This window comes from Chinchilla lanigera, unplaced genomic scaffold (assembly GCF_000276665.1).
Source record: "Chinchilla lanigera isolate Chin_1 unplaced genomic scaffold, ChiLan1.0 scaffold00007, whole genome shotgun sequence".
NCBI lineage: Eukaryota > Metazoa > Chordata > Mammalia > Rodentia > Chinchillidae > Chinchilla > Chinchilla lanigera.
The window spans coordinates 333,643-358,911 of NW_004955408.1; the positions used below are offsets into that span (position 1 = coordinate 333,643).

A 25,269-nucleotide genomic window follows, 5' to 3' on the forward strand; every position below is an offset into this window, starting at 1 on the left:
AGAGGCTGAGACAGGAGGATTAATCCAGCATATGCCTGTAATCTCAGCACTCCAGAGGCTGAGACAGGATCAGTCCAACACACACCTGTAATCTCAGCACTCCAGAGGCTGAGACAGGAGGATTAATCCAGCATACGCCTGTAATCTCAGCACTCAAGAGGCTGAGACAGGAGGATCGTAAACTCAAGGCTGATCTGGGCTGTATAATGAAGCCTTATCTTAAGAAATTCTAACACATAATAAACCATTGTGTCCTCAATGCATTCCAATCAAAGAATGTCCTCCACATACTTGCCTCTTTCTCAGCTGGGATAGAGATCCTATACTGTGATAGCTTGGGAAACTGCAGTCCAGGGAGATTAAATGATTCAGGTTAGGGTTTCTTTCCCCCTATTTTTTCTCTCTCTGAAATCTCATCAAATGATATCCCTTCTTCCTTGTAAGGAAGTGGCATCTCTTGTGAAGATAAGAGTTGAGGGCACAGACCCTGGGACCTGGGTAAGTAGGGCAGTAGCCTAGCAGTAGCCAGAGTTCTTCAGAGGAGCAGAACCAGAGAACATGTGTATAATTACTCAAGAGGACTTGCTAGGTAGGTGTGCAGGATCAGAGTGGGGAGCATTCACAGTGGCGGCCTGTGATCCGAGGCAGGAGAGTCTGTGGTAGCGCCTGGCACACTGAAGAATCAGAGGATCCAGGAGCTGCTCAGCCCAAGGAGATGAGAGCCACAGAACAAGAGGGGTCAGGATGCAGTGCCAGTCCCAGGACAAGGGCCTGGAAGCTCCCTGGAGAGTCACGAGCATGAGCCTGCATTACAGCCCGAAGAAACTGGAGACTGATGTCCACAGGCTGTGGCAAAGCTCTTTGCTTTGGCAAACCTCTTCCAAAATCAGGATGCATCCCTCTTTCCCCTTTACTCCCATCCAGGCTACACACCTATTGGTTGGTGCCTCCCACATCCAGGATGGATCTTCCCTGCCCAGTTTGCTGACTTATGTGTCAGTCATTGACAGATGTGCCCAGGACTGTACTCCCTTATCTGCTAGGCATTTCTTAATCAATTCAAGGTGACATATCATGATAATGGTCACAGAGTGCTGGGTTGATACTTCTCCAAGCCTCAGCAGCCTTACCTACTAGAAGTGGACAACAGAGACTTCTCCCCAGTGATGTCCTGGCATGTGTTGAGTAATGGGCTCTCCAATTTGCCAGTTTCTGTGTGTAAGTACCTTCACCATGCTAGTTTCAGGCCACCAGTGTGAGGCCCCGAATGTGGAGTTTGAAAAGAGTACACGTTGGTTCTTGGAAGCCACGGCTGGCAGGGCCAGCACATGGCTGTCCTACTGTAGGAGTGAGGTTGGTGCTGTGGGGTGGAGGAATTACCATTAGCAGTCTGTGCAGGTCAGGGGCTCCCAGTGCTGGCTGCCTTCCTCCCTTCCCTCTTCCTCCTCCAAGTCATCGTCTGCTCCCTCGCTGGTCAGCTTTATCTGTCCTGGGTTTTCCGTGTTCACCAAAACCTCTGGAAACGTTGTGATATGGCATTACCTACTAAACAGTGATTTCAAATGGAGGAATTAATTTTTTTAGCAAAACTAGCTTATAAGAGAAATTAACTTGAGGTTACACATAGTTTGGAAGGAAATTCTAAAGATGAATTTACAAACTCAGTTAAGTAATTGAATGAGATTATGTGTCTTTAATTTTCAAAGGAAACAATCTCACTGAAAGAAAGTTTTGGCTTCTTTTATAGCCAAATTTTGGCAGTTTAACAAAACTTTCTTCTTAAAAGTTTATTTTTTTAATAAATTGAAGAGTATATGGTACTTCCTGCTTCATTTTTGTGAAATGCTAAAATAACATGGGCATCAGGGATTTTTCTTTTTTTTTTTTATTTTTTATTTTTTGGTCTTTTTGAGACAAGGTCTTGCTATACAGTTCAGGGTGGCCTTGAGCTCCCTTTGTAGCCCAGGCTGGTCTCGAACTTGCAACCATCCTCCTACCTCAGCCTCCTGAGTGCTGGGATTACAGGCGTGTGCTACCACGCCTGGCAGGGATTTTTCTTTTAAAAAAAAAAATGCCTGTGTTTGCTGCAGGAAGTACAGTCTACTATTACCTGGTGGATTTATCCGCCTTGAAGAGGAAGGAAAAATGCAGCTGAGCCTGCCTTGCTGTGGTCATCAGGGGACTGGTGGGGAGGGCTGGACGGGAAAAGAAAGGTGGAATCAGAAGCAGGAGTGTCCTGGGGTGGGGTGTCCTGGGGGGTGTCTCAGGAGGCAGAGCAGTGGGTACCCATGCAGTGGCACAGGGCCTAGACCTGACCAATGAAACTCTGAGTTCTGTCTGCCCAGCAGTGAGCAGACATCTACCCAAAAGCTGGGATCTCTCTGCTGGAGCAATTTCTCATCCCTTGGGTGGGAGTCTATGCCGAGTGGTGTGAGGGGGCCCAGGCTGTGAACTACTCAAGTGTTTGACCCTAGAGCCTTTGATGGTCTGTCCATTCCTGGAAATGAAAATCTCTCAGCTTAGGGCATTGTGAGGATTAAATGTGCCAAGGTTGGCACGTGGAAGTCTTGGTTAATGCTGGTGATAGGGGTTTATGCATAACCCAGCCAGCAGAGTATTGGGCCCTTGCCCCAAGATGCAGGTCGTTTGTGTAGAAGGCTGTCCTCACTCCAGTGGGATCATCACAGTGCATGGAGGGTGGGTGGGGAGTAGTGCGGGGGGACACGGACCTCTGTGTTTGAGTATCCAGGAGTTAATCCTGAATGCTAATGGTGCCATGCTGCTGTTGTGAGAGGAAGTGACACACAGGGAGCCCTAGTTCAGCAGTGTCCACCTCTAGTCTCTTTGCTCCCAATGAGTTCAAGCCACAAGATCTGCCAGGGATTTGTGGAAACATCTGCTTGTGCATGGCTGCATGTGGCTACATCTCAGGCCCAGCTTTGTTAAGGCCACTTATCTTTGCCTTCCCATCCACTAGTGTACTCACATATTCTTTCATTCAACAACTACATATTTATTTAGCAACTGACATGTGCTTGGGCCGGGTGCTAAGGAGACAGTGATAGAGAAGACAGGTGTGGGCCCCCCCCCCAACGAGGATGGCAGGGAGCGAAGGGGCACGGGAGCAAGTGCTGCACAGCAGGTCAGCAGGGTGATGTGGCCATGCGAGGGTGATCGGGGACTGCAGTGATTCATGGGTAACCTGTCAGCTGCAGAATGAGTGGAAACCACCTTTGTAAAAAGCCAGCCACTGGAGCTGTCTGCTCAACCCTACAGGAAGTCCTCCCTGGGGTGGAGCCTGAGGGCTCAGCAGGCCCGTGCACCGGGGGCTCTTGAGCTGCTCTGTGAGGTCCACTCTGCCCTTCATGCTCCCAGCACAGCACAAGGCCCTCAAGAGGGAGCTGTTTACGGGGTAAATTGAATCCTGCTCAAGCCACAGCCCAGTCACACGTGTGGCTTAACCACCATTTACCCAAGGCGAAGTCCAAGAAGAAATAACAGCGAAGTGGTGCTCTTCCCCTCAGCCGTACTTTCTCAAAGGCTGGCCGTGTACCGTGGCACACACTGCATTCGTGCCACAGCACCCCAGGAGTGGGAAATGCCCTACTGTATCTGAATGGCCCCTGGCCATGTGGCAGGTATCGTTCTATGTGCTTAAGATACAGTGCTCTGCATTCTCACAGCCACACACTGAGTAAATGCTGCCGTCACCCACTTCACCAATAAGAAAAATTTGTACAGGCACCCAGTGACCTGCTAAAGCCATACAAAAAGCAGAGAACAGGGATGAGGTTAGAAGCAGTGTTTGGCCCTGGCCCCAGACTTCAGCCACCACACTGCGCATCTTGCTGTCGCGTAGCCAGGGGTGGCAGAGGCAGGAAAGACCCTGAGGTCTTCTTAGGGTCGGTGGGGGAGTGTGCTCAAGTGTTCTTTCTGCCCTCTCATGGCTGCTCCTGAGCTGAGTGTCGGGCAAGCTACAGTGAGGCCCCTTGAGCCACCTCAGCACAGCGGGGAGGGGCAGGAGGGCCTGGAAAAGGGAGCACAGTGCTGTGGCAGGGCAGGCCATACCAGAGGCTTAGCACAACCCCGGGAAAGCAGAGCCGGCAGAGGTGTGGCTGGAAGTCCCAGGTGCCACACCATAGCCGTTCCTGTCCCTGCAAGCCGCTACCCCACTGGCTTGCTGTCCTCACAGGAAGCCAGATGAGCCAAGGCTGGGTTGCATTTGCCACTGTCCACGTAGTTCGTCCTTGTCAACCTGTGTGTCTAGGCTAGGACATCCCCCTTCTGATGGAATGAGATCATTTCTAAATCTTTTCTAGTTATCCAGATAAGTCTTACATATCCTCGTTCATATAATGGCACATTGTGAAATGTCTTAGTCATACAAATACAAAGGCAGTGGAAAAGGAAGTTTCTGCCCCACATCCAGCAGCCACGTCTAAGGTGGCCACTGCTCCTGGAGTTTTGAATGCCCTTTGAGAAATAGAGTTGTTCCCTGGGATCAGGGAGGATTCATTCCAGGACCCCCTGGATATCAAAATCCATAGATGCTCAGGTTCCCTGTGTGTAGTGTTTGCATAGAACCGACACACACCCTGTGGTATACTGCGTCATCTCCAGACTCCTTATAGTACCTAATGTCATAGAAATGACATGTAAATCATTTTTATACTGTATTCGGGGAATAATGACAAAGTAAAAAGTCTTTACATGTTCAGGACAAGATGCAGGCTTTCTTCCAAATATTTTTGATCCATAGATTTAACCAAATCTGGGTTGAAATCATCTGGGGAAAAAATTCCAGCAAGCTTCAAAAAACGAAACTTATTTGAATGAAGTAGTGTGTAGGCATTGTATTAAGTATTGTATACAGGAAATGTGTATCAGAAAGGGCTGGAGGTGGTCAGTAGAGCACTTTCTTAGCATGCGCAAGACCCTGGGTTAAATCCCCAGCATCAAGGGAGGGAGGGAGGGAAAGAAGGAAAGAAGGGGGAAAAAGAAACAAAACACATGGGAGGCGGCGTGTAGGTTGCAGGCACACCCCATTTTATGTACGGAACATGCATGGCTTTGGAACCAGTCCCCGGTGGATGCTGGGGAACGACTGTGCTCCACACAGCTCCCCACTTCTTCCTGCACCGTTCGCTTGTGAACTGCGAGCTGCTGCTCTCACCCAACCTGTCTCGGAGATCTGCGCATCTCGCTTGCTCCCGGGGAGGCTGCGTGCCCAGAAGGCTCTGTGCCTTTGCACTGGCCCTGAGCTGGGCCCTGCCAGGCACCAGGCTGTCTCCAGCCTTTGGTGACCACAGAGGGTACTGAGAAGCTGTGCTTTCGTGTCCACACTTGGTCTCTGCAAAGGAGGCTGCTGGGCACATTGTGAAGTACAAGAGTTCTGGAAACATGTACACTTTTGATTTAAGAGATTGCCACATTGCTTTCAAAGAAGGTGCCTAAATTTAAACCACCACTTATCAAACTATCTGATTATTGATCTCCTAGGTTAAATAAATAGCAGGATTCTCACTGTAGCTTTTATTTAGGGATGGAAGGGGTTTGAAAAAATTTTGATAAGAAAAATTCCTCAGGAAACAGCTTATTTTATTTTTAAGTAATAAGAGCTGTTAGGGGCTGGGGATTTAGCTCAGCAGCACAGCGCCTGCCTGGCAAGCGCAAGGTCGTGAGTTTGATTCCTGGTACTGAAAAAAAAAAAAAGCTGTTAATAATAACAGTACAATGCTGTTTTATTCACTTCAGTTGAGTGCAGAGAATCAAACCAAGAGGATGAGCTGCACAAGGAAAGAGGCAGCGCCTCAGGGAAGGAAATTTCATGTTGAAAGTTAATGTATGCTTCTTGCACAAAGACCTTGGAAGCCCCTGGTTGACAGCTTTCTCGCTGCAGTCAGCCCCTAGACTGTGCCTGAGTGGCCACCAGGCCTCCTGTCCTGACTGAGGACAGAGACCCTTTGAGGGCCCCACCCTCGGGGCTCAGGGCACCCCTGCTCCTCCTCGGGGCTGCTGTGGATTCCACAGCCGTGCAAGCTACATGCCAGACACAGGGTCTTCTGACAAGTGTGGCAGGGACACAGGGACTTGTGGAGGAGATCGGAGAGCTGAACCGAAGAGGATGCCTTTGAAAACAACTCAGATTTAGAATCCTTTCAGTCAGGCTTGGTCGTGCATGCCTGCAGGCCCAGCATTCTGGCAGGGTGAGGCAGGAGGATTCGAAATTCAAGCTCAGCTCATGATTCAAGGGCTCAGCAAGACCCTGTCTCAAAATTTAAAAAAAATAGAAAGCGCTGGAGATGTAGCTCAGTGCAAAAGCCTTTGGTTCTTTCCTTACTCTCCCAAACAAAGATTTGGAAGGGGGTAACAATTATATGGAGTTGTTTTAGCCTTCGCATAACTCTCTGCCATAGCTAGATGCCCCCCCACTTCTTTTTACACTACCTTGGTTATATCACCCAGGAAAATTTCTCACTGCCAAATTTCACCTAAACATAGATTTTGGTGATGGCTGCACACATCTGTGACTAGACTGAAGACCACTGAGCTGTGTGTATATATATACATATATATATATGTATGTGTATATATATATTTAATTTTGTGGGGGTACTGGAAGTCAAACTCAGGACCTTGCCCTTGCCAGGCAGGTGCCATACTGCTGAGCTATACCCCTGACCTGAGTTGCATATTTTAAATGAGATAATATGATGCTTTTCCATCTCAAGAATGCTGTTACAATTTTTAATGTTGAGAGTAAAAGGTGACTTTATTTTTAATAAGTAAGGTGGCAAAATGCATCCAAGATGTCTTTTTGCTTTGAAGGTAGGCAATTTCACCCGGTACACGGCCCAGACTGTGCTCACAGCCCTTACATTTAGTGCCTCTCACCTGACCTGAAGTCACCAAGGAAGACAAAAATAGCTTACTATTTGCCCTTGGCCATTTTTAAAAGAAAAACATCTGTAACTGCTCAGAAAGCACAGTGTGCATATTTTTATATCAGAACTCTGTACTTTAATATGTGTGTGCAAACTATCCCATGTACAATAATGTGCACTGTGTAAGAATGCTATGTATAGTTTTAGTACTTTTTAATTCTGTGACCTGTTTTCTGACCAAGTGTGGGCAGATGAATTTCGGTATGATGGGATGCAGTATAGTTTCATTCATTGAGGCTTGATCATTAAATTTAAGGACTTGACTCTGAGCTTCTTTGATTGGAACTATTACAGGCGATTTAGTCTGCAATGGTGGTCATCACTTGTTATTCTTGGGCACGCTGTTCCTTGATGTCCATCACTGGAAAAGTTTAATCCTTGATGGATCATCCTCATGCCAGAAAAATGTAATTGGGAAAACAAATCTTCTTTAGCCCATGTGATACTCATTCTGGGGCGGCACAGCCCAGTGGTTAGAGGCAGGTAAGCCCTGCAGTCAGGGCTCCGTGGTTCCACTCTGGATGAGTCCCAGGCCTCTCTTCCACAAGGTAAGGGAGTGGCAGGACCAACACTGAGGTTCTGATCGACAGCTGTGGGCACCCTGTGCCCAGTGCCTGGCACACAGTGTGCTTTCAGTGGCATTGTGTGCTACTGAAAAAGATTATTTACTTTTAGGAACAGAATGTTCATGTTCCCCTTAAATTAATATATCTAACTCCTCACTCCGGGGGTTGGTATTAGGAGGTGGAGCCTTTGGAAGTGATCAGGTCATGGGGACAGAACCCTCTGAAATGGACTCACTGTCTTTATAAAAGACCCATACAGGGAACTTGATCCTTCTACCACGGAAGCTAGAGGGAGGACGTGGCTCTGAGGAGCTGGCCCTCACCAGAGTCTGTCAACACCTGGACTCCTCAGCCTCCAGAACTGTGCAGAGTAAATTTCTGTTGCTTATAGGTTGCCCACTCTGGTATTTGGTACAGCGTCCACATGGACTTGACAGTTACTGTGAACATGCCTGAAGCCCAGGCATGTCTTCCTGTACCATTACTTTCCTCCCTGAATGCGGACGTGTAGTCATTCTGTTCCACACAGTTACTGAGCGACTGTGTGCCCAGATGCGGAGAACGTAAAGATGTGAGTGCGCCTGTGCTCCTGTCTTTGTTTTGTGGTTCTGTAACAAAGCACCAGAAGCCTGGTACTTCGTAAGTGCTGATGTGGCCCACGATTCTGGTGACTGGAAGGACCAGATGCCTGCTGCTGGGGTTCTGAAGAAGGCCCCCCTGGCTGTTGACAGTATGACCGAAAGGCACGAAGGGAAACAGCTGCCATACTGTGGGGCGGCCTCACTCCCTGACAACCCAGGCTCATGAGAACTAATTCAGTCCTGTGAGGCTCACACCCCTGCAGCAGCCCTTCTGCATTCCGGAGGGTGGAGCCCCGCAACCACACTTGCACCCGTTTGTCCCATCTCTTGCTGGGGCCAAGCCTCTGGCCATGAGCCTTTTGGGGGGCAGCCCACATCCACACCACGGCAGCCTTCGTCGGGGATGCACGCATCCCACTCCTGTCGGGAGCCTTCTGAAGGGTGGGCTTGCAGCTGAGCTTTGAGGTGGGATGATTTTCCCAAACGGGGACAAAGAGGATGGGGAGGGGATTGGCAGAGCAGGAGGGAATAGACCAAGGGTCCTTAGTTGCAAGCAGGACAGTAGAGGAGTTTGGAAAGACAGCACCAGCTTGATGACTATCAGTTCCTATTTGGAGAAATATTATTTTGAAATACACAGAAAATAAAGCCCGGTCAAATCTGCCTGGCTTGCCAGCCTACCTTGCCGGCGAGGACTCGAGGGGCCCAGGGAGCCTGAGGGAGATTTACTCTTGCTGTTATAGCAGTGTTTGTTCGTGGCCACACTCTAAGCCGTGCTGACAAGGGGAAGGTGGAAGCAAATCTCCTGTCCCTCCTTGCCACAGGGGCTGCGAGTTCTCATAACTTCCCAGGCATCTTCTGTGAAAATCGAAAAGGAGGTGGCACTTCAAATGTCCCAAGGCACTTGGGCTTCTTTGCTAATCTCTGCAAACCGTACCACGGTGAAAGCTGTCTCCTGCAAGTGCATCGGAGGATGAATTGTCCGCAGTGGAATTGCAAGGCCAAGAGATGTAACAGGGGTTCATGAGTGTTTGTCCCTGGGGGCAGCTGAGTGAACAGCCCCCTGGAGCAGGCAGAGAACGTCACACTTCTTCAGTGATGCCAGGCAAGGCTGCATCCTCCTCTGCGGAGAGCCCAGGAGCCCTCCTGAGATGCCACCTCGTCTGCTTCCTGAAAAGTGTTGTACTCTAAACACAATCTGCGTGTTTTCTTAGCGTGACTTTTTTTCCCTCTTTGAACAGGAATCTTCGCTTACATGAACTACAGAGTCCCCCGGACAAGGAAGGAGATTTTTGAGACCCTGATTAAGGGTCTGCAGCGCCTTGAGTACAGAGGCTATGACTCGGCAGGTGGGTGCCGCAGGTGACCTCGCGGGGGAGGGACATTGTGTGGGCATCTTGTGGTCTCTTCTCTCACCTATTTTCTTTATAATGGCACTTTTTACAACTTGTGTGTTCTTTCTGATAGTTAATTTTTTAATGTAAAAATAACACTCTTTCATTAAAGAAATTTGAAGCTTATAGAAAATTACAGAAAACTATAGAAAAGAAGTAAAAGTTTAAAAAATCTCTGTCAAAAATACTCCACATTGTACTTTCTATTACGGTTCTTGTTCCCCAGTATTGCCAGTCAAAGATAATGATACAGTTTTCAGGAAATCTATTTTGAAAGAAGCTCACTGTCACAATACTTCACAGTGAGCCAAGAAATGTGTGCTTAGATCCTTGGGCTTGGCCGCCTCACCCTCTCCCAATGGCGATAGCAGTGTTGCTGAGCCTGTAGCACGCAGGCTATAGCAGACACACCAGCCGAGGCATTCCGGCAGCCGAGCATCAGAAACAGTGCACAGGGGCTGTGCACATACAAGTAACAGCCGACCTGCGTGCTGCTCTCACACTAAGGGAGGATAGCCAAGGTTTGACAAATGATCAGCACACACACAACAGCAGAGACCACATTACTTGTGCGAAAGCGTGCCAACTGCAAACGTTTACCTTTCAGTAAAAAGCTGTATCATGGAAAGCTGTTGTGATTTTCTAAAGACAAACGATGTCGGTGTGTGCGTTGTTTTTGCTAAACTACATCGTCAGTATTCAGGTTTAATTGCAGTGTTGGTTGGCACTTGGCAGTGAACACGTGGGCTTTGGGCTGCAGTTTGGGTGCTCCTCTCTAAGAGGTTCGCCAGTGCTGGGCTGTAGTCTCAGTCCCTTTCTCCTTTTCTCCCAGGCTGCTTAATTAAAAATGGGAAACAGACCAAATTCCCACCTATTGGTAGGTGGCAGAGGAGAATCTGATACAGCCGTCCAGGGGAGGAGTGTGTGGCCGGTTAGGAAGATGTTGTTTAGGAAGAGTTTAGGATAATAAAGAAGTGAGAATATGTATGAAATGGTAGGGGCTGGGGATGTAGCTCAGTGGTAGAGTACATGCTTAGCGGGTGAGGGCCTGGGTTCCACCCCAGGATGGGGCTGTATCGATTCTATTCCTCCCTGCCCAGAGGATACTGAGATGCTGCAGGGACTGACGGTGGGCGGTGCGGTCATCCCTCAGTGTCTGTGGGGCACTGGATACCGAAGCAAGCACATGCTCAGGCCCCATCCGTAACATGACATGGTATTCGCATAAAACCTACCCACGTCTCCTGTGTACTTTCAGTCATCATTCGATTTCTTAGAATCTCTAGAGTCCTTAAGACCTAATCAGTGGAAATGCTATATAAGTAGTTGTTGTAATGTATTACTTAAGGAAGAATGACAAGAAAGAAGTCTGAATATGTCTGGTACAGGTGGTTTTGTTTTTGGTTTTCTTTTTTTCTGGTGTTTTTGAGGCAGGGTCTCACTCTGCAGTTCAGGCTGGCCTTGAGCTCACTTTGTAGCCCACGCTGGTCTCAAACTCGCAACAATCTTCCTGCCTCAGCCTTCCAAGTGCTGGGATTATAGGCGTGCACCACCACGCCCGGCAGGTGCAGTTTTATTTATGTGCTTTGGAGTATTTTTGATCAGTGGTTGGCTGGTCCTGTGGATCCAGGAGTGGGCGGAGGGCGGGCTGTGCCTTGTGCTGATGTGAGACAGAGCGCGCGTTCCACTGTACAAAGTAACCTCTGTGGTTGCAATTTTATGGCATTCTAGAGTAGCAAACTAGTCTGCTGTGATGGAAGCAGGAAGAGCGGTTCCTCTCTGGGGTGGGGAGATTGAGTGGAAAGACCGAAGGGATCCTTCTGGGTGGTAGAATTGTTCTGTCTGGTTGGGGTGTGGGTCGTGCTGGGGTGCACATTAATCAAACTAATCGATGTGTTCTTTATGCTTTGTGTGTTTTGGGCATTTTTAAAAAATTAAAAATGCCAAAAAAATGAATGTTTAAATGGCAGGTGTGGCTATCGATGGGAACAATCACGAAGTCAAAGAAAGACACATCCAGCTAGTCAAGAAAAAGGGCAAAGTGAAAGCTCTGGATGAAGAACTTTACAGTAAGTGGAAAACACTTCTCCTTGGTAGAATCAGGGCAGAATGGGCCACTTGAAAGCATTTTCTTCCGACAGCATTCACCACTAAAAATGGGAGCTTTATCGAAGCTTGGAGGAAGAACAGGAGGGTTAAACCCATGCTATAAAACTTTCACTGAGTGAGGGGTGGCTTCTTTTAGGGAGTGGCACGTGGAGAAGAGAACTTTTTAAAAAATTTTTAATTGTTATGTATTTAACTTTTCTGGCAAATGATACTACTTTTCTTTCTTTTTTTTCCTCTTTTGATGATCAGAGCTAGATCCTTGTGCAAGCTCGGCAAGCTCTCTTCCAGCTCAGTTGCATGTCCAGCCGCATTTTCTTTTTACAGGCAGTTTATTTTGATTAAGGAGTGAGTTGAGTTGTGGATAAGAACTCGGTAAACTTTAGCACAGGTGTGGCCCAGTTCCCCCAGGAGGACATGTGTTGTTGACGGTGCTGTTGGCATAGCTGATGTGCCTTGATGTAATGAAACAATTTTAAGAGTTTTGCATCTGTGTTTATTTTAAAGGGCAACAAACTGATTTTTCTTTCCCCTTTAGAACAAGACAGTATGGACCTAAAGGTGGAGTTTGAGACGCACTTCGGCATTGCCCACACGCGCTGGGCCACCCACGGTGTCCCCAGTGCTGTCAACAGCCACCCGCAGCGCTCAGACAAGGGCAACGGTATGTAGTCAGCCCGCATCTGTCCCTGCGGGTTCTGCCTCACCCGGACAGTGTCAGGGTGGCCTGAGCCAGAGTAGCTCCTGCTGCCTCTTCCACTGCCCTGGCCTCCTGCCATAATCCAGGCGTCCCTTCTCCTAAAGCCCTGGGGCTCAATCAGGTGCAAACTCAGCCTGGCTCTGGGGTGCCGCTGACCTCCCCATCCCCACAGGAGCAGAAGGAGACCTTCCCAGGAGGCCTCTAGACCTTTGGAACCCAGCCCCTGAGGGGAATCTGGCTGTGTATTAACCCATTTCCCACTGTAATACCGGATGCCCAAGCGGGGTACTGTACAGAGAGGAGTGGCTTACTTAGTGTGCAGTTCATGGCGGGGGAGTCCATCGGTGCGCACTCTGACCAGGCCCTCGGCTTTGTCACAGCATGGTCGAAATGTGGAAACTGGCTGCACCCACAGGGGGCCAGGCATATGGGGTGGCCCTGCCTTATAACTCACTCACCAGAACTAACAGGGGCCCCTGAGAACCGTATCTGTTTCTTCTGTGAGCTCAGCTCCAAAGAATTCGCCTCGCAAAGGCTCCTTTACTTCTCACAGCACCACCCTGGTGACCCCTATGTGGGTGTGATGGGGGGCTGTCCACCAGGGAAGACAATTTGGGGAGTGAGCCAGGGTCACGTCTTGAGACAACTCCTGGCATAGTGCAAACTTTGCCTCACTTTACATTCAACTAAGGATCAAAACATCAGAATAGTTCATGGTGCGGGCTCCTTGGCAGGCACTTAGCTCGCTGCAGCTCCTCAAGAGGGAAGGCTGGGAAGAGAGCAAAATCCCCTGCTTGGTGTCCCTCACCCACTGGGGGGCAGGTACCCAGGGCAGTACTGTGCAGCATCAGACAGGAAGGCCAGGTACCCCAACCCAACACAAGGCTCGGAGGTGCAGCTTCTCACCAGAGCACTGCAGAGGGTTCAGCAGCCGGACTCCGAAAGGAAGGCACCTTCCCAAGAGCAGAAGGCAGGCAGAGCAGTGGGAGGTGGCAGGAGGGCCTGGGACCCCGTGTGTCTGCACGGTCTGAGGGTTTTGCTGGGGGCTCTCCCCTGGGGGGTCATCCCACAGTAGAGAAGTCACCCTGTACCCGGGATAAGGACGGCAGGCCCTATAGTGCTGAGGACTTGGCAAAACCCCAAGTCATACAGAAGCTGGAGCACCCTGGAGCAAACACTGCCCAGACCATGTGCCTTGTGAGGTTGCAGCCTCAGCTCCAGACTCCAGCCTTCACCCTCGGGTTACAGTGAACCTCATTAGAGACCCCTGCCACCCCTCAGTGCAGACAGTGACTCTTCCTGCAGCCTCAAAGCAGAGAGGCTCCAAGAAGTGCCCCCGTGAGCAGACCTGGGGCTGCGCTCTGACTCGGGATGAGTAATCGAAAAGAAAACAAAGGCGAGAGTGAACAACCGTAATGCTGGCAGTGACAGTGATAGCATAGAGACAGGAGGCTACAGAGACCTCTGCTGGGACTGAGGGTCTGGTTCCAAGGGATGAAGCTGCCCAGTCCCACAACAGGAAAAGGAAGTTTTTGCAAAGAAAACAAGAATAGGGAATAAATAAGTCTAAGATGAAAGAAAATTAAACAGTTAAGAAAATAATGTAAAAAAGTAATGCCACAAAAAAACAGTGAAAACCTGGGCAGAGGAGTGGATGCAGCCAGTTAAGAGAGCCACGCTATGGATGACGGGCACCCCCAAAACCAAGCAGAATAGCAAAAAAAAAAAAAGTAAAATTATAGCAGAACTGAACTCCATTTCTCTTTTTAAATTTAAACTTATTTTTTACTAACATATAGATCCATTAACGTCGTACATATTTAAAGGGTACCATGTGAAAGCTCAACACACGTATACTCCTGGTAATGTTTCAAGCACAGGCTCATCTTAGTCAAGCCCTCTCATTTCTATGCAAAAACAAACAATAGGTTTTCTTTGAAAAAGAGGAAGTTGTGGTGACCAACATAAAAGACTAACAGAAAAGGTTTTAAAATATGTCTTTAGCAGAAGAAAATTTTGAATTGGATATTTAGTGTGAAGGGTCACTGAACAAGAGAAAGTGTTTATGAAGGGCACATGATATCTAGACATAACCCAGGCGATCACCAGATTCCAAGGGAATAAGGAATGTACCACCTAGGATGAAAGGGGAAGGAGTTACTTCTTCAGACTCTCAGGCTGGCCTAGACCTTTCCTCCCATTATTCATCAGCTACTCATGAAGCCAGTGCAATGGTGCAATGGTGACGGGGAGCAGGGGACACCCCTCACCCCCAGGGACTCTGGAGATCCCACCTGTGCCGGGGGCAGCCCACAGCAAGGGGTGTGCAGCTGATGCCCAGGGGAGGTGGGAGGAGCTGCAGCAGGCTCACTCTGCTGAACAGCCACACAGGAAAATGGGGGAGCTCAGAGGTGCCACAATGGGGTTCCGCCTAAGAATTTTAAAGTGAAAACTAAAAAGTTAAACTCAAATATTTTTATAATACAGTGCAAATCAAATAAAGCACATCTGCAAACTTGCGGCCCCTTTGAGCCAAGATCCTGTTGGAAATGACTGGAGTCATTTTCGGATCATGACGAGTTAAGCATCCCTCACATATCAAAACTTAATAATACTGTAGTCCACAGCTAAGAACTTTCCGCAGGCTCAGGCTGGTGGATGCTTGTCACCTAAAGACAAATGTGTTTCCTCACCACAGACTTTGGTCCTGCTTAATAGACGTCTTCGTAGGAGTCGAGTTTACAGAGTGCTTGCAAGCCATTGAGTCGTTTTCCTATGCATCTGACTTGAACTTCATTTCTTAACAGCATTGTTAACTTCACTAAACTTTTCTTTCAGAATTTGTTGTCATCCATAATGGGATCATCACAAATTACAAAGATCTGAGGAAATTTCTGGTAAGATACTTCCCCAGGGGACTGTCTAAATCAAGTGGTATTGATCTTCCTCCAGAAACTTTCCAAACCAAATACAGGAACTAAGTAAGACTCACACTCAACCACAGCACACACTGACATAAACCTCAGCCCCTGCTGAGCCTCCAAGCTCAGATCTTGTTGAGGGAGATGCCAGGGCTGTAGCATTTATCTCAAGAGTGACGGCAGAGTCATAGACTCGGACTAACATGAGTTTGGTTTTGGTAAAGTGGCTGCACAATTCATCTACCAACTGGAATGTGGGGTGGGAAGCCAGATGGTGAGTGTCCCCCACATGAAAAGGTCGGGTAGAGTTGGTTGGGATGTGGTAGATTTGACTCAACATATTTTATCACTTCGACTGCTATTATTTTGCAATATCCAGATTAATGGCAAGGACAAGCTTCCGAAGAGGGATGATCTCAGGGAACTCTGAGATGACTCACAGGCATTTGGCTGTATGATTCTGGCGCACACTCTTTGTCCCTTCCCACTTTTGCTTTTCTCGCCTTGAGTTGAATCCTAAGGGACTAGAAGGGCTTGGCCAGGCCCGCGTTGTGCAATGACCATCATCTGTCCCCCATGTCCACCTTCATATTCCAGGAGAGCAAAGACTACGAATTTGAGTCAGAAACAGACACAGAGGCCATCGCCAAGCTGATTAAGTACGTGTTTGACAACAGGGAAACTGAGGACATTACATTCTCCACACTGGTCGAGAGAGTCATTCAGCAGTTGGTGAGTTACAGTCCCATCTTTCTAAATCATTCCTTTATTCCTTTACTTTTCATAAGCATTTATCAGGAAATTTGCACAAAGTACCAAGCATGAAAGCAATGGGGATGAAAGTCGGCCCATCCAAAACGCCTGCACTGGGAGGCTACGTCCCACGGAATGAGCTCTGTGGTGTGGCAGTAACATCCAATAGAAAGAGGCTGCAGGGAGACGGGAGACGGGACGAGTGGGGGGGGGGCGCGGGGGATTGAGCTGTTTGATTACAGAAGGGTGCAAAGGTATGGTTCAGGGACAGAAGAGGGTTGCGCCCCCAAGGAGGACTGTGTTTTCATGAGTGTGTGTAGCAGATAGCAGAGCACATCTCTGTGCTGAAGGGAATGGCTTGGGGAAGAGAGCAAGAGAAACTGGATGTCCTACAGGGCTAGACCCTGGGAGCAAAGTCCCTACACACTGAGGAGGCTCTCCAAGAGGAGGCCCCTCCCAGGAGGAGGAAGTTTTAGCTAAGCACATCCCCCCAGATGGTCCCAGGTGGGCATCGCTGCCAGGGGTCTCCGTCGGTCTGGGCAAACACTTGAATTTATGCTGCTCTCCATGAAATCCACAAGTTCTGGTCTCTGGCACTGCAGTGTAGTGCTGTTTTGCTTTCTCTCCTGCCCTCACCCTGCACAAGCTGCTCCATTCAGTTCTCCAAGTGACCGCAAGGCTGCCTGCCAGGAAGAAGTGCCGGGAGATTACCTGGGCAGCAGGCTGCAGCAGCTGCTCTGTGCATGAGTGGCCCTTCACCCTTCTCTCCTGTGCTTCCAGGAAGGTGCGTTTGCGTTGGTCTTCAAGAGCATCCACTACCCAGGAGAAGCTGTGGCCACAAGGTGAGGCAAATTCATTGACATCTTCCTACTAAATAAGATAAAACCACCTGACCTGAGGCAGGATGAGGGTAGGACCTCTGGATAACTGGATCTAAGGTGCCACTGTGGCTCAGCCCCACTGACTGCACCCCACTGTCTCTGTCACCAGTGGCACTATAGCACCTAATTTTCTAAAATAGAGAAATCAGAAAGTTGGATTTTTGTGTGAGATCTCCAGATTTTTAGAATTTGACAACAAGTTCAAATTAAAAATGAGACTGTACAGCAGTGCCGGACCCAGGTTTTGTGGAGCTTGAAGCTTATCCAATTTTGGAGACATTCCTTTATGTAAAAGCAGGCAAAATTATGAACATGGACCTGGGAACCAAAGTGCACATAGATTTGGATTCAATACTGGAAAGTCCTTGAAGGCTCAGACCTGGGAACCAAAGTGCACATAGATTTGGATTCAATACTGGAAAGTCCTTGAAGGCTCAGAACTTATCCTTGAAGGTCTCATCACCTTCATGTCAGGGGCACCCTAAGAATCGGCCTACATGACCCTCTGTCATAGCCCCCCAAGGTGCCCAGCACTGCTTGGGTTCACAGAAGCAGACTAAGTGCCATCCTGAAGTGCTACATTCAGATGGTCTAATCATCTGATCATCTATCCATCTGTCCAATGTTTGCTGAGCACTTCCTGTATGCTGGCTCCCATGGACCTGGTGGCATCTGACCTGGTCTCTGCTCGTAAGGACAAGACAGAAGGGCAGAGGGTTCTGATAATCTGTGATGGGGGCTGGAAGGGTCCATGCACTGGGAGGGGGAGCAGATGTCATCCTGGGAGGCAAACAGTAGGAGCGTCTTCCCAGGCAGAGCATCTTCTTACCAGATGAGAAAGGCCGGGGACCAGAAAGAATATGGCACTTCGCATGTCGATGTGGCTGGGACAGCGGCAGGGAGGAGGGCGCTTCAGTGGGACTTCCCGTCTGTGTGCTTACCGACATCTGCCGTAGGCAGGTGTGGAGGACAGCAGTAAACAAGCTGGGGTGGACATTGCCCCTGCAGTTTGCAGGCTGGTAGGGTGTGGACACATGGGTGGAGGCCCAGCTCTGAAGGGCTGCAGTTGGCTACAGACTTCACTCTGAATCCCAGGGGAGCCATAGAGAATGTCCCTGTAGTCCTGGGAGGCCAGGACAGACTGAGGCTAACCTTTGAAGTCTCTTACATTATCTGTGCGGGAAATGATATAAATTTATCATGATTTTATTTTTTCTATGACTAGAACTAATTCAACATTTAGAATTTAATTCCACTTTTATCACAGAATCATGATACCCATTGGCTGCTATTAAATTTAGAGGGCCCTTTAAAATATGAAAATGCCTGCTATTACTGTTTAAAATAACTGCAGAAGGCAGCATGAAGAAACAATAAAGCTCTATTTTTCTAAGTTGCCTATACCTGCTGGCTCTGTAACCTCCAGGACAGTCTTTTGGATATCTTGGGAGAATTATTTGTCTCAAATAATTCTCGAGCAATCACAGAGTTTAATCTACAACAATAAGATCTGGGGAGTGCCGTTTGCCAAGAAAATTAGATAACTGTACACTTCCTCACTGGCATTGTCAGGAAGGCGGTTTGAGCTAGTTCCCTCTGGACCCAGAGTTATGTCTCTGATCTGCTTTAGACACAATAAAAGACTGCCCAAAATATTCAAGGTGCTCCCAGCACCTTTATCAATGCTACAGATTTCTCCCACACTTTAAGAAGTCAAAATAAGTATCCACACAGATCAATGCTGCTGGAAACCAAGGCCTTTTATACCTGAACCAATATTAAGGATCTGCATGGGGTCGGGTTAGCAGACCAAATCCATATATGCAGGCTGGATTCAGGTTAATTAACAAGTTGTTCATTAGTTCATTGATTTACATTTGTAAGAAATTGCCTGAAGTGTACAATAGATAATATGAAAGGGAAAGAAATTGCTCAAAGGAAGGAACAACTGGGATGAGGGAAAGAAAGAACTAAGGCTATCTATATATGGATAGCTGGGATAACTGTACTGCTGATGTCTGATGGTTTACTGAAAGGAACAGTTAATGCTTAATTTTTTTTTATATTTTGACCAATTTTGCATGCTTATGTCTGGTAATCTGAGCAACTGGTGTGAAGACAACAATATGCAATATAACAACCACTGAATTCCTACCATCCTGTCTAGTGAAACTCTGTATCGTCTCTAATGTTTTTTTAAATTATTTTCTTCTTCTCTTTAATGGTTTGATCAATCTTCCATTCTTACATCTAATAATCTGAGCAACTTCATTGAAGATAACAGTATGTAATATAGTAACCACTGTTAATTCCTATCATTTGGATTGAGACCCTGTGTCATTTTTAATGTCCTTGCTTTATTTTGTATTTTACTATTTTTTTTTTTACTATTCTCTTTAAAATAAAAAAAGAAATTGCCTGAAGTAAAATATTACCCCATTATACTAAATTAATGTGTTTGATATAGCTCTCATGCTGGCCTGTGTGTCCCTGCTCCGAGCCTTGGGACATCTTCCTGTAGTCAGGGTGTCCACCCTGTGGGACCTAACACAGTTCTGTTCATGCGATAGGCCTGGACTTAGGGACTCCACTTGGGATACTAGGAAGACACCTACCCAGCATGTCCGTGGCATAGCTAACGGTGCTTTCTTCCCCTGCAGGAGAGGCAGCCCTCTGCTCATCGGAGTGCGGAGCAAGTACAAACTCTCCACAGAACAGATCCCCGTCTTATACAGAACATGTGAGTGTCCCCCAGAAGACCTGGACAGTGAACACTAGTGTCTTAGGGCTGTACAGCTGCCCTTGGTCTGAGGCGGGCAGGCCTCCCTCTGGCACTCAGCTGGCATGGGCCCCAGATTGAAAAGATTTTTATGCAGACTCAGCTCCATCTTTTTAAAGGCTTTTCATTGTGGATATTTTCAAACACACACAGAAATAGAGCAGCACACAACTCCACATAATGGTGACGGTACCCTGATCTGAGTGTTTCTTCGGCTTGCTTTGGCTTGCACTACTCTCCTACTGTAGCCATTTAAATGCTCTCGTAGTGGTGCTGCGCTATTTGGGGAGCTTTTACATGATTTGGCTGACACAGCCGAAGCTAAAAATCGCAAATTTCTCCCACACGTGTTCAAAGGAGAACTGGGTTCCTTGCCACATGTTATGCAAATGAAGCACTCTCCTGGGGTTTGCAATCAGTTCCTTTGTTTACCAGGCAACATTGAGAACGTGAAGAACATCTGCACAACGAGGGTGAAGAGACTGGACAGCTCCACCTGCCTCCATGCAGTGGGCGACAAAGCCGTGGAATTCTTCTTTGCTTCAGATGCAAGGTAACGAAAACCTCTTCACTTTTCCTGGGGTTATGTAACCAACAAATGACTGTCTGAACACCTCCTCATGGAGGGCCTCACACACGGCAGCAAGTGCTCTACCACTGAGCTGCATCCCTGGCCCAACCACCTCTTACTCATTTCCCCACTTGAGCTGTTTTCTTGCACCTCAGCAAGGGCAGAGGCCAAGCCAGGTTTCAGCCCTCAGCGGCCCTCCTTGGAACCCGGGTATGGCCTGTGTTTCTGTCATGGGCTGCTCCAGTGGCCACAGCCCAGACCCGCTGGTCCACTGTTTGGGGCCTGCATGGAGTAACTGAATGAGTTGTCAACATTTTGAAATTGGGAGATTTCACATAAAAACCTGGATTTCTAGCACCTTTGAAAAAATAACAGATCTGAGTTCCTGGGGATGTGCTCCCCTGCCCTAGCTGTCTGGAAGGCTCCACCTCTTCTCTTTAGATGAGGCACAGCTTCAGCCCTTCCTTCACTGTACCCCACTTTTGCCAGGTGCCAGACCTCTCAAAATAGGCCAGAGAGTGAGGGGCTTGTATAGTTGGCTCTAAAGCTCATGTTCTCATCAACTCACAAAAGAATAATTTTTGAAACACGAGAACTCTTACCTCACATCTATTTTAGTACATAAATTACACACACACACACACACACACAGGTGAGGAAGATGAAGGGAATGGGAAGGAAGGAGGGAAGGACAGCAGGGAAAGGAGAGACAGAGAGGACACTAAAATACTGTCTTGCTACAAATGGAATGCTGCTATAGATATCAGCATTACTTCTTTCATCCGAGTTTTTCTTTCCATTCTGTGCGGCTTTTCACTTTCCATCTAACCTCCAAGGGGACCTTGCTCTGAGCAGAGAGGACTCCAGGCCAGCTCTCCTGTGAAGCAGGGAGAATCAGGAACCCAGAGCCAAGACTGCAAGGCCTGTTCCAAGAGCCCCAGACTGTGCCATCCTCAGCCCTGAGAGCTGGGGCAGCACTTCCCAGTCTGAGCCCCTGAAACATCATTTCAATGAGAGGCTAATATTATTTTAATGATTCTAAGACACACATTTTACATGCATTTATTTTATGTCTATAAGAGGCATCTTGAAATTATAATTTGCTGAAAGTTTTATTTCTTAAAACACACAAAATAATTGTGATCTTATGCTCAGTGGTCCCTAAATTACAATGAAAGAAATATGATACTAAAAAACCAAAAATGTTCTTTCTAAAATTAAAAAAGGATGAATGCCTGAAAGACGATGAGATGATGATTTGTAGGCAGTATGAGTACACGCGTCTGAACTCCAGCGGGAAGGCTGTTGAACTGATACAGCAGGACAGCGAGTAAGGATGGAAGCCCTGATGCCCGCAGTAGCCGCCGAACCACAGCTGTCTGGGGGACCACGCCCGCTTTCCTCCTTATCTCCTTGCCTGGCGAGGCACAGCAGGCTCTCTGCAAATGTTTGTTAAACAGAAAACAATACTATTGGCCACAGCTGAAGAAAAATGCTTTAAATATGTTTTTTAGAATAAAGCTTAATAAAAATAGCCAGATAATGTTTGGAGACCATTACAAAACTTTACAATGAGAAACAAGAAGAGATTTAAATACATGAAGAGATCCTACATTCACATTTCTAGCTTCTCTGGAAAAACTAGCTGATCTAAGCTCAGCCAGGCTCAACATTAAAGTTACGGGTATTGAATTTTAAAATTTAACAAGTAAGGACTTTTTAAAAATCTTGATTCTCTCCCAATCTATAAATTCAGTGCTATAATTAAAACCCTCGAGTCTTTCGTTTGCCTATGTTTTTAAAACTTAAAAAAGAGATCCTATAACATGTGGTGTACAAACAAGAAAGCCTGCTGATTGTGTCTTCTGTTGCTGTGACAAAGCACTCGATGAGGCAGTTTGTTAGAGACTCACTGAGCTCCTGGTTCTAGAGGCTGGGAAGTTTAAGAGCACGGTACTGGCATCCCTTGCTGCATCAGAAGTTCTCAAATTATTGTTTTGTAAATTGGTGAGAGAACAAGAGCTTTAGGCCCAGTGGAGGACGGAGGGTCTCAGAGCTGCATCATGACGCCGTGGAGGGCACTACCTGGTGAGACGCAGAACACTCACCACCACAGCAGAGCTACTCCCATGTTAACCCATGAGCCCCTCACGACCCCACTGCTCTGAAAGACGCCACCCCAAATGCGTTAACGTGTGTCTTTGGGGCTCACATCTTGTGCATCTGAGTGCTGGGGCACACACTGCCCCAGAGCACCAGCACTACCAAAAGGAGTAGCACGGGTGGCCAAGCAGATATGAACCCCATGTGGAGCCCTCCAGGGGCTGGGCTCTTACCGCTGGGTGCTGTGCGAGGGCCTCTCCAGGCCTCGGTGAGGGCCCAGTGACCCCCTCCTGCTCCAGGAGGAGAAACCTGGGATCGGGCTCAGAGGACTCTCTATTTGACAGGTGACTTAATCCCCACAACACTGGTCCTAAGGACCGGACTGTGTTACCATCTGTTCTTTTTTTTTTTCTTTTGTTTTTTGAGGCAGGGTCTTGCTATGCAGTTCAGACTGGCCTTGAGCTCACTTAGTAGCCCAGGCTGGTCTCAAACTCACAACAATCCTCCTGCCTCAGCCTCCCAAGTGCTGGGATTACAGGCGTGCACCACCACGCCCGGCACCATCTGTTCTGTAAATTAAAATAATGGTTATATTTCAAGACATAAATATCAGTGCACACACAAATATAAACGCACACGGATCAAGCATTGTTGGAGGGCAATGCTAGTGTCAGCAGTGCTATTTCTGAGATGTGACCCAGGCCATTTCTACTTCCTCTGTATTTTTTACTTTTTATACATGGGTGTGTGTTATTTAAGATACTTTCCCAGTGCAGTAGCTTTCTATCCTTTATCTTTTCCCCTAGAATCTGAATGGAGGTAAGAGCCGTATCTCACTTTAACGTTGCACCAGGGGTTTGCATTTTTCTAAAAGGCTGGTGGATGTGGCCCATGGTGGAATGAAGCCTCCCCACCCCACACCCCTTCCTTAAGGACTACCTTCATGGTTTTGTGCCACCTGTGCTGTTGATCACTGACTGCTTTTTATTTACCCACTTGTGTAAGTTAAACATTTTTAAAACTTCCTATCACAGTCAGTAGGTGCTATGGCTGTGTCTGGATGTCCCCCAGCCCTCGTGTACTCACAGGTGGGGCTCGGAGAGGTGGCTGGATGTAGTGTGTGATGCTGGGATTGAGTCACGGTACAATGCCAGGGCAGGGCTGCAAGGAGTGAAGGTGAGAGTGCTACCTGTCCTGAGGGCGGGTGGCCTGGATATGATAGAGGCAGAAAGAGGCTTGCTGCTCCTCTGGTCACTTGCTTGCTTTTGCTGTCTTCCGCCTGCTGTGAACTCTTCCTCCTCTGTGAAGCTGCCCTGCTTTGGGGCCAGCTAATGATTGACTGAAACCTTTACAGACTGTAAGCTACACAAACGTTTCCTTCTCTAACTTTGGATGCCAGGTGTTTTGCCCCAGCAATGAGAAAAAGCAACTAAGACAGATGGGAAAAATCTTTATTACTTTTCACTAGTGTAAAGTTGTAAAAATAAACACAATGTCCTCACACTTCAGTGAACAGTATAGTGTTTAGGCCCTGTTTTTCATCTTGCTGTGTCTCTGTCTCTATCTATGTCTTAAGAAACTGGGTCATTCAGGCTTCGTGCTCTGGATTTTTCTGAGCGCACCCCACAGTTGTATTTAACAGGATCCCCTGCCCATTGTATTTCCTGTAAATGAGTTTACGTATGTCTACAGGTTTGATCTTACTCAAATTTTAATTTAGGTTTGAGTCTTTTTAGGCAAGATTACATAGCTGGTGGAGTCTCCTCCCGCCAGGAGGCACCCTTTGTCTCATTGTCTCCTTTTGTACTAAGATCAGCGAGGAGCTGAAGTATTCCCAGCCTTACCCATCCCTTATAAAACTCTCTCAGTTTTTTACCCTGTGTTTCCACAGCCATGGATGATCCTTGAATACAACTGTTCATAATTAGGGGCTCCTAAATGATAATTCTAATCCTGTCGGTCCTTTTTTTACTGGCTATATTATTTCTATAAAGAGAAACCTGTCTTAATAACTATGGAGTTATTCTAAAGATCAGACTGCTTTAAAAAGCAAAATAAGTGCTTTCTTCTTTCCCTTTGAAATTCTGATAGTATGTTGGTTCTTAAGCATTCTCCAGAGGTGACACGGTTGGGTTGCTGACTTGAAGAAAGTTAAGGATATAAAGACATACAGAAAATTATTAAAGAATTTTGAATATTGGACATTTAATGATGTCAAGGAATAACTATGAATTTCAGATGAGTCTTCTAGTAGGTTAAAAAAATTCCCTGGCTTTTAGAGATGCAAGCTAAAATGTCTACAGAAGAAATCAATAATGTTTCTCTACTTTAATGAGTTAGGGTGAGTTTAGGGTTACAGTGACCCTGACAGCTTCAGAATAACTGAGGGGGAAGGGAGTATGCACAGGAGGGGGATTCCCTGTAAACTGATCTTTTCAATGTAAAGTCATTGTCACTCCTAGAATGCCACTGATGTGGACCCCACTCTTGGCAAACAGTAACTGATGTGGAACGGTTCAGAGCTCGGCAAGTGTGACACCTGTGCTTCTGTCCCTTCAGCGCCATCATAGAACACACCAACAGGGTCATCTTCCTGGAGGACGATGACATTGCTGCAGTGGCTGATGGGAAACTCTCCATTCACCGAGTCACACGCTCAGCTAGCGATGACCCATCTCGAGCCATCCAGACCTTGCAAATGGAACTGCAGCAAATCATGAAAGGCAAGTGTCCTCTGAGTCTGGGAAAGTCTTGGGGAGCAGATGTTCTGTCGGGGGAGCATCTGACACTGTCCCTTCCCGCCGACCATGGCCACCAGGCAGGGCTGCATGTGACTTGTGGTTTTTTTGGTTTTGTTTTTTTGTACTGGGAATCGAACTCAGGACCTTGTGCTTGCCAGGCAGGTACTTGTGCCACTGAGCTATATCCCCAGCCCCTTGAGCTATATCCCCAGCCCCATGGCCTGCATAA

General features: G+C 47.5%; 1 protein-coding gene across 1 annotated transcript in view; it reads left to right on the forward strand.

Moving 5' to 3' along the window:
• The window catches only part of Gfpt2 (glutamine-fructose-6-phosphate transaminase 2), a 42,302-nt gene that overhangs the window by 3,531 nt on the left and 13,502 nt on the right, over positions 1–25,269 (forward strand). Inside the window, exons 2-10 of the mRNA XM_005376003.2 lie at positions 9,333–9,440; positions 11,456–11,554; positions 12,130–12,255; positions 15,130–15,188; positions 15,810–15,944; positions 16,746–16,807; positions 19,507–19,586; positions 20,061–20,178; positions 24,859–25,022. Coding sequence (XP_005376060.2) covers positions 9,333–9,440; positions 11,456–11,554; positions 12,130–12,255; positions 15,130–15,188; positions 15,810–15,944; positions 16,746–16,807; positions 19,507–19,586; positions 20,061–20,178; positions 24,859–25,022 — 951 coding nt within the window. The remainder of the gene's footprint in view (positions 1–9,332; positions 9,441–11,455; positions 11,555–12,129; positions 12,256–15,129; positions 15,189–15,809; positions 15,945–16,745; positions 16,808–19,506; positions 19,587–20,060; positions 20,179–24,858; positions 25,023–25,269) is intronic.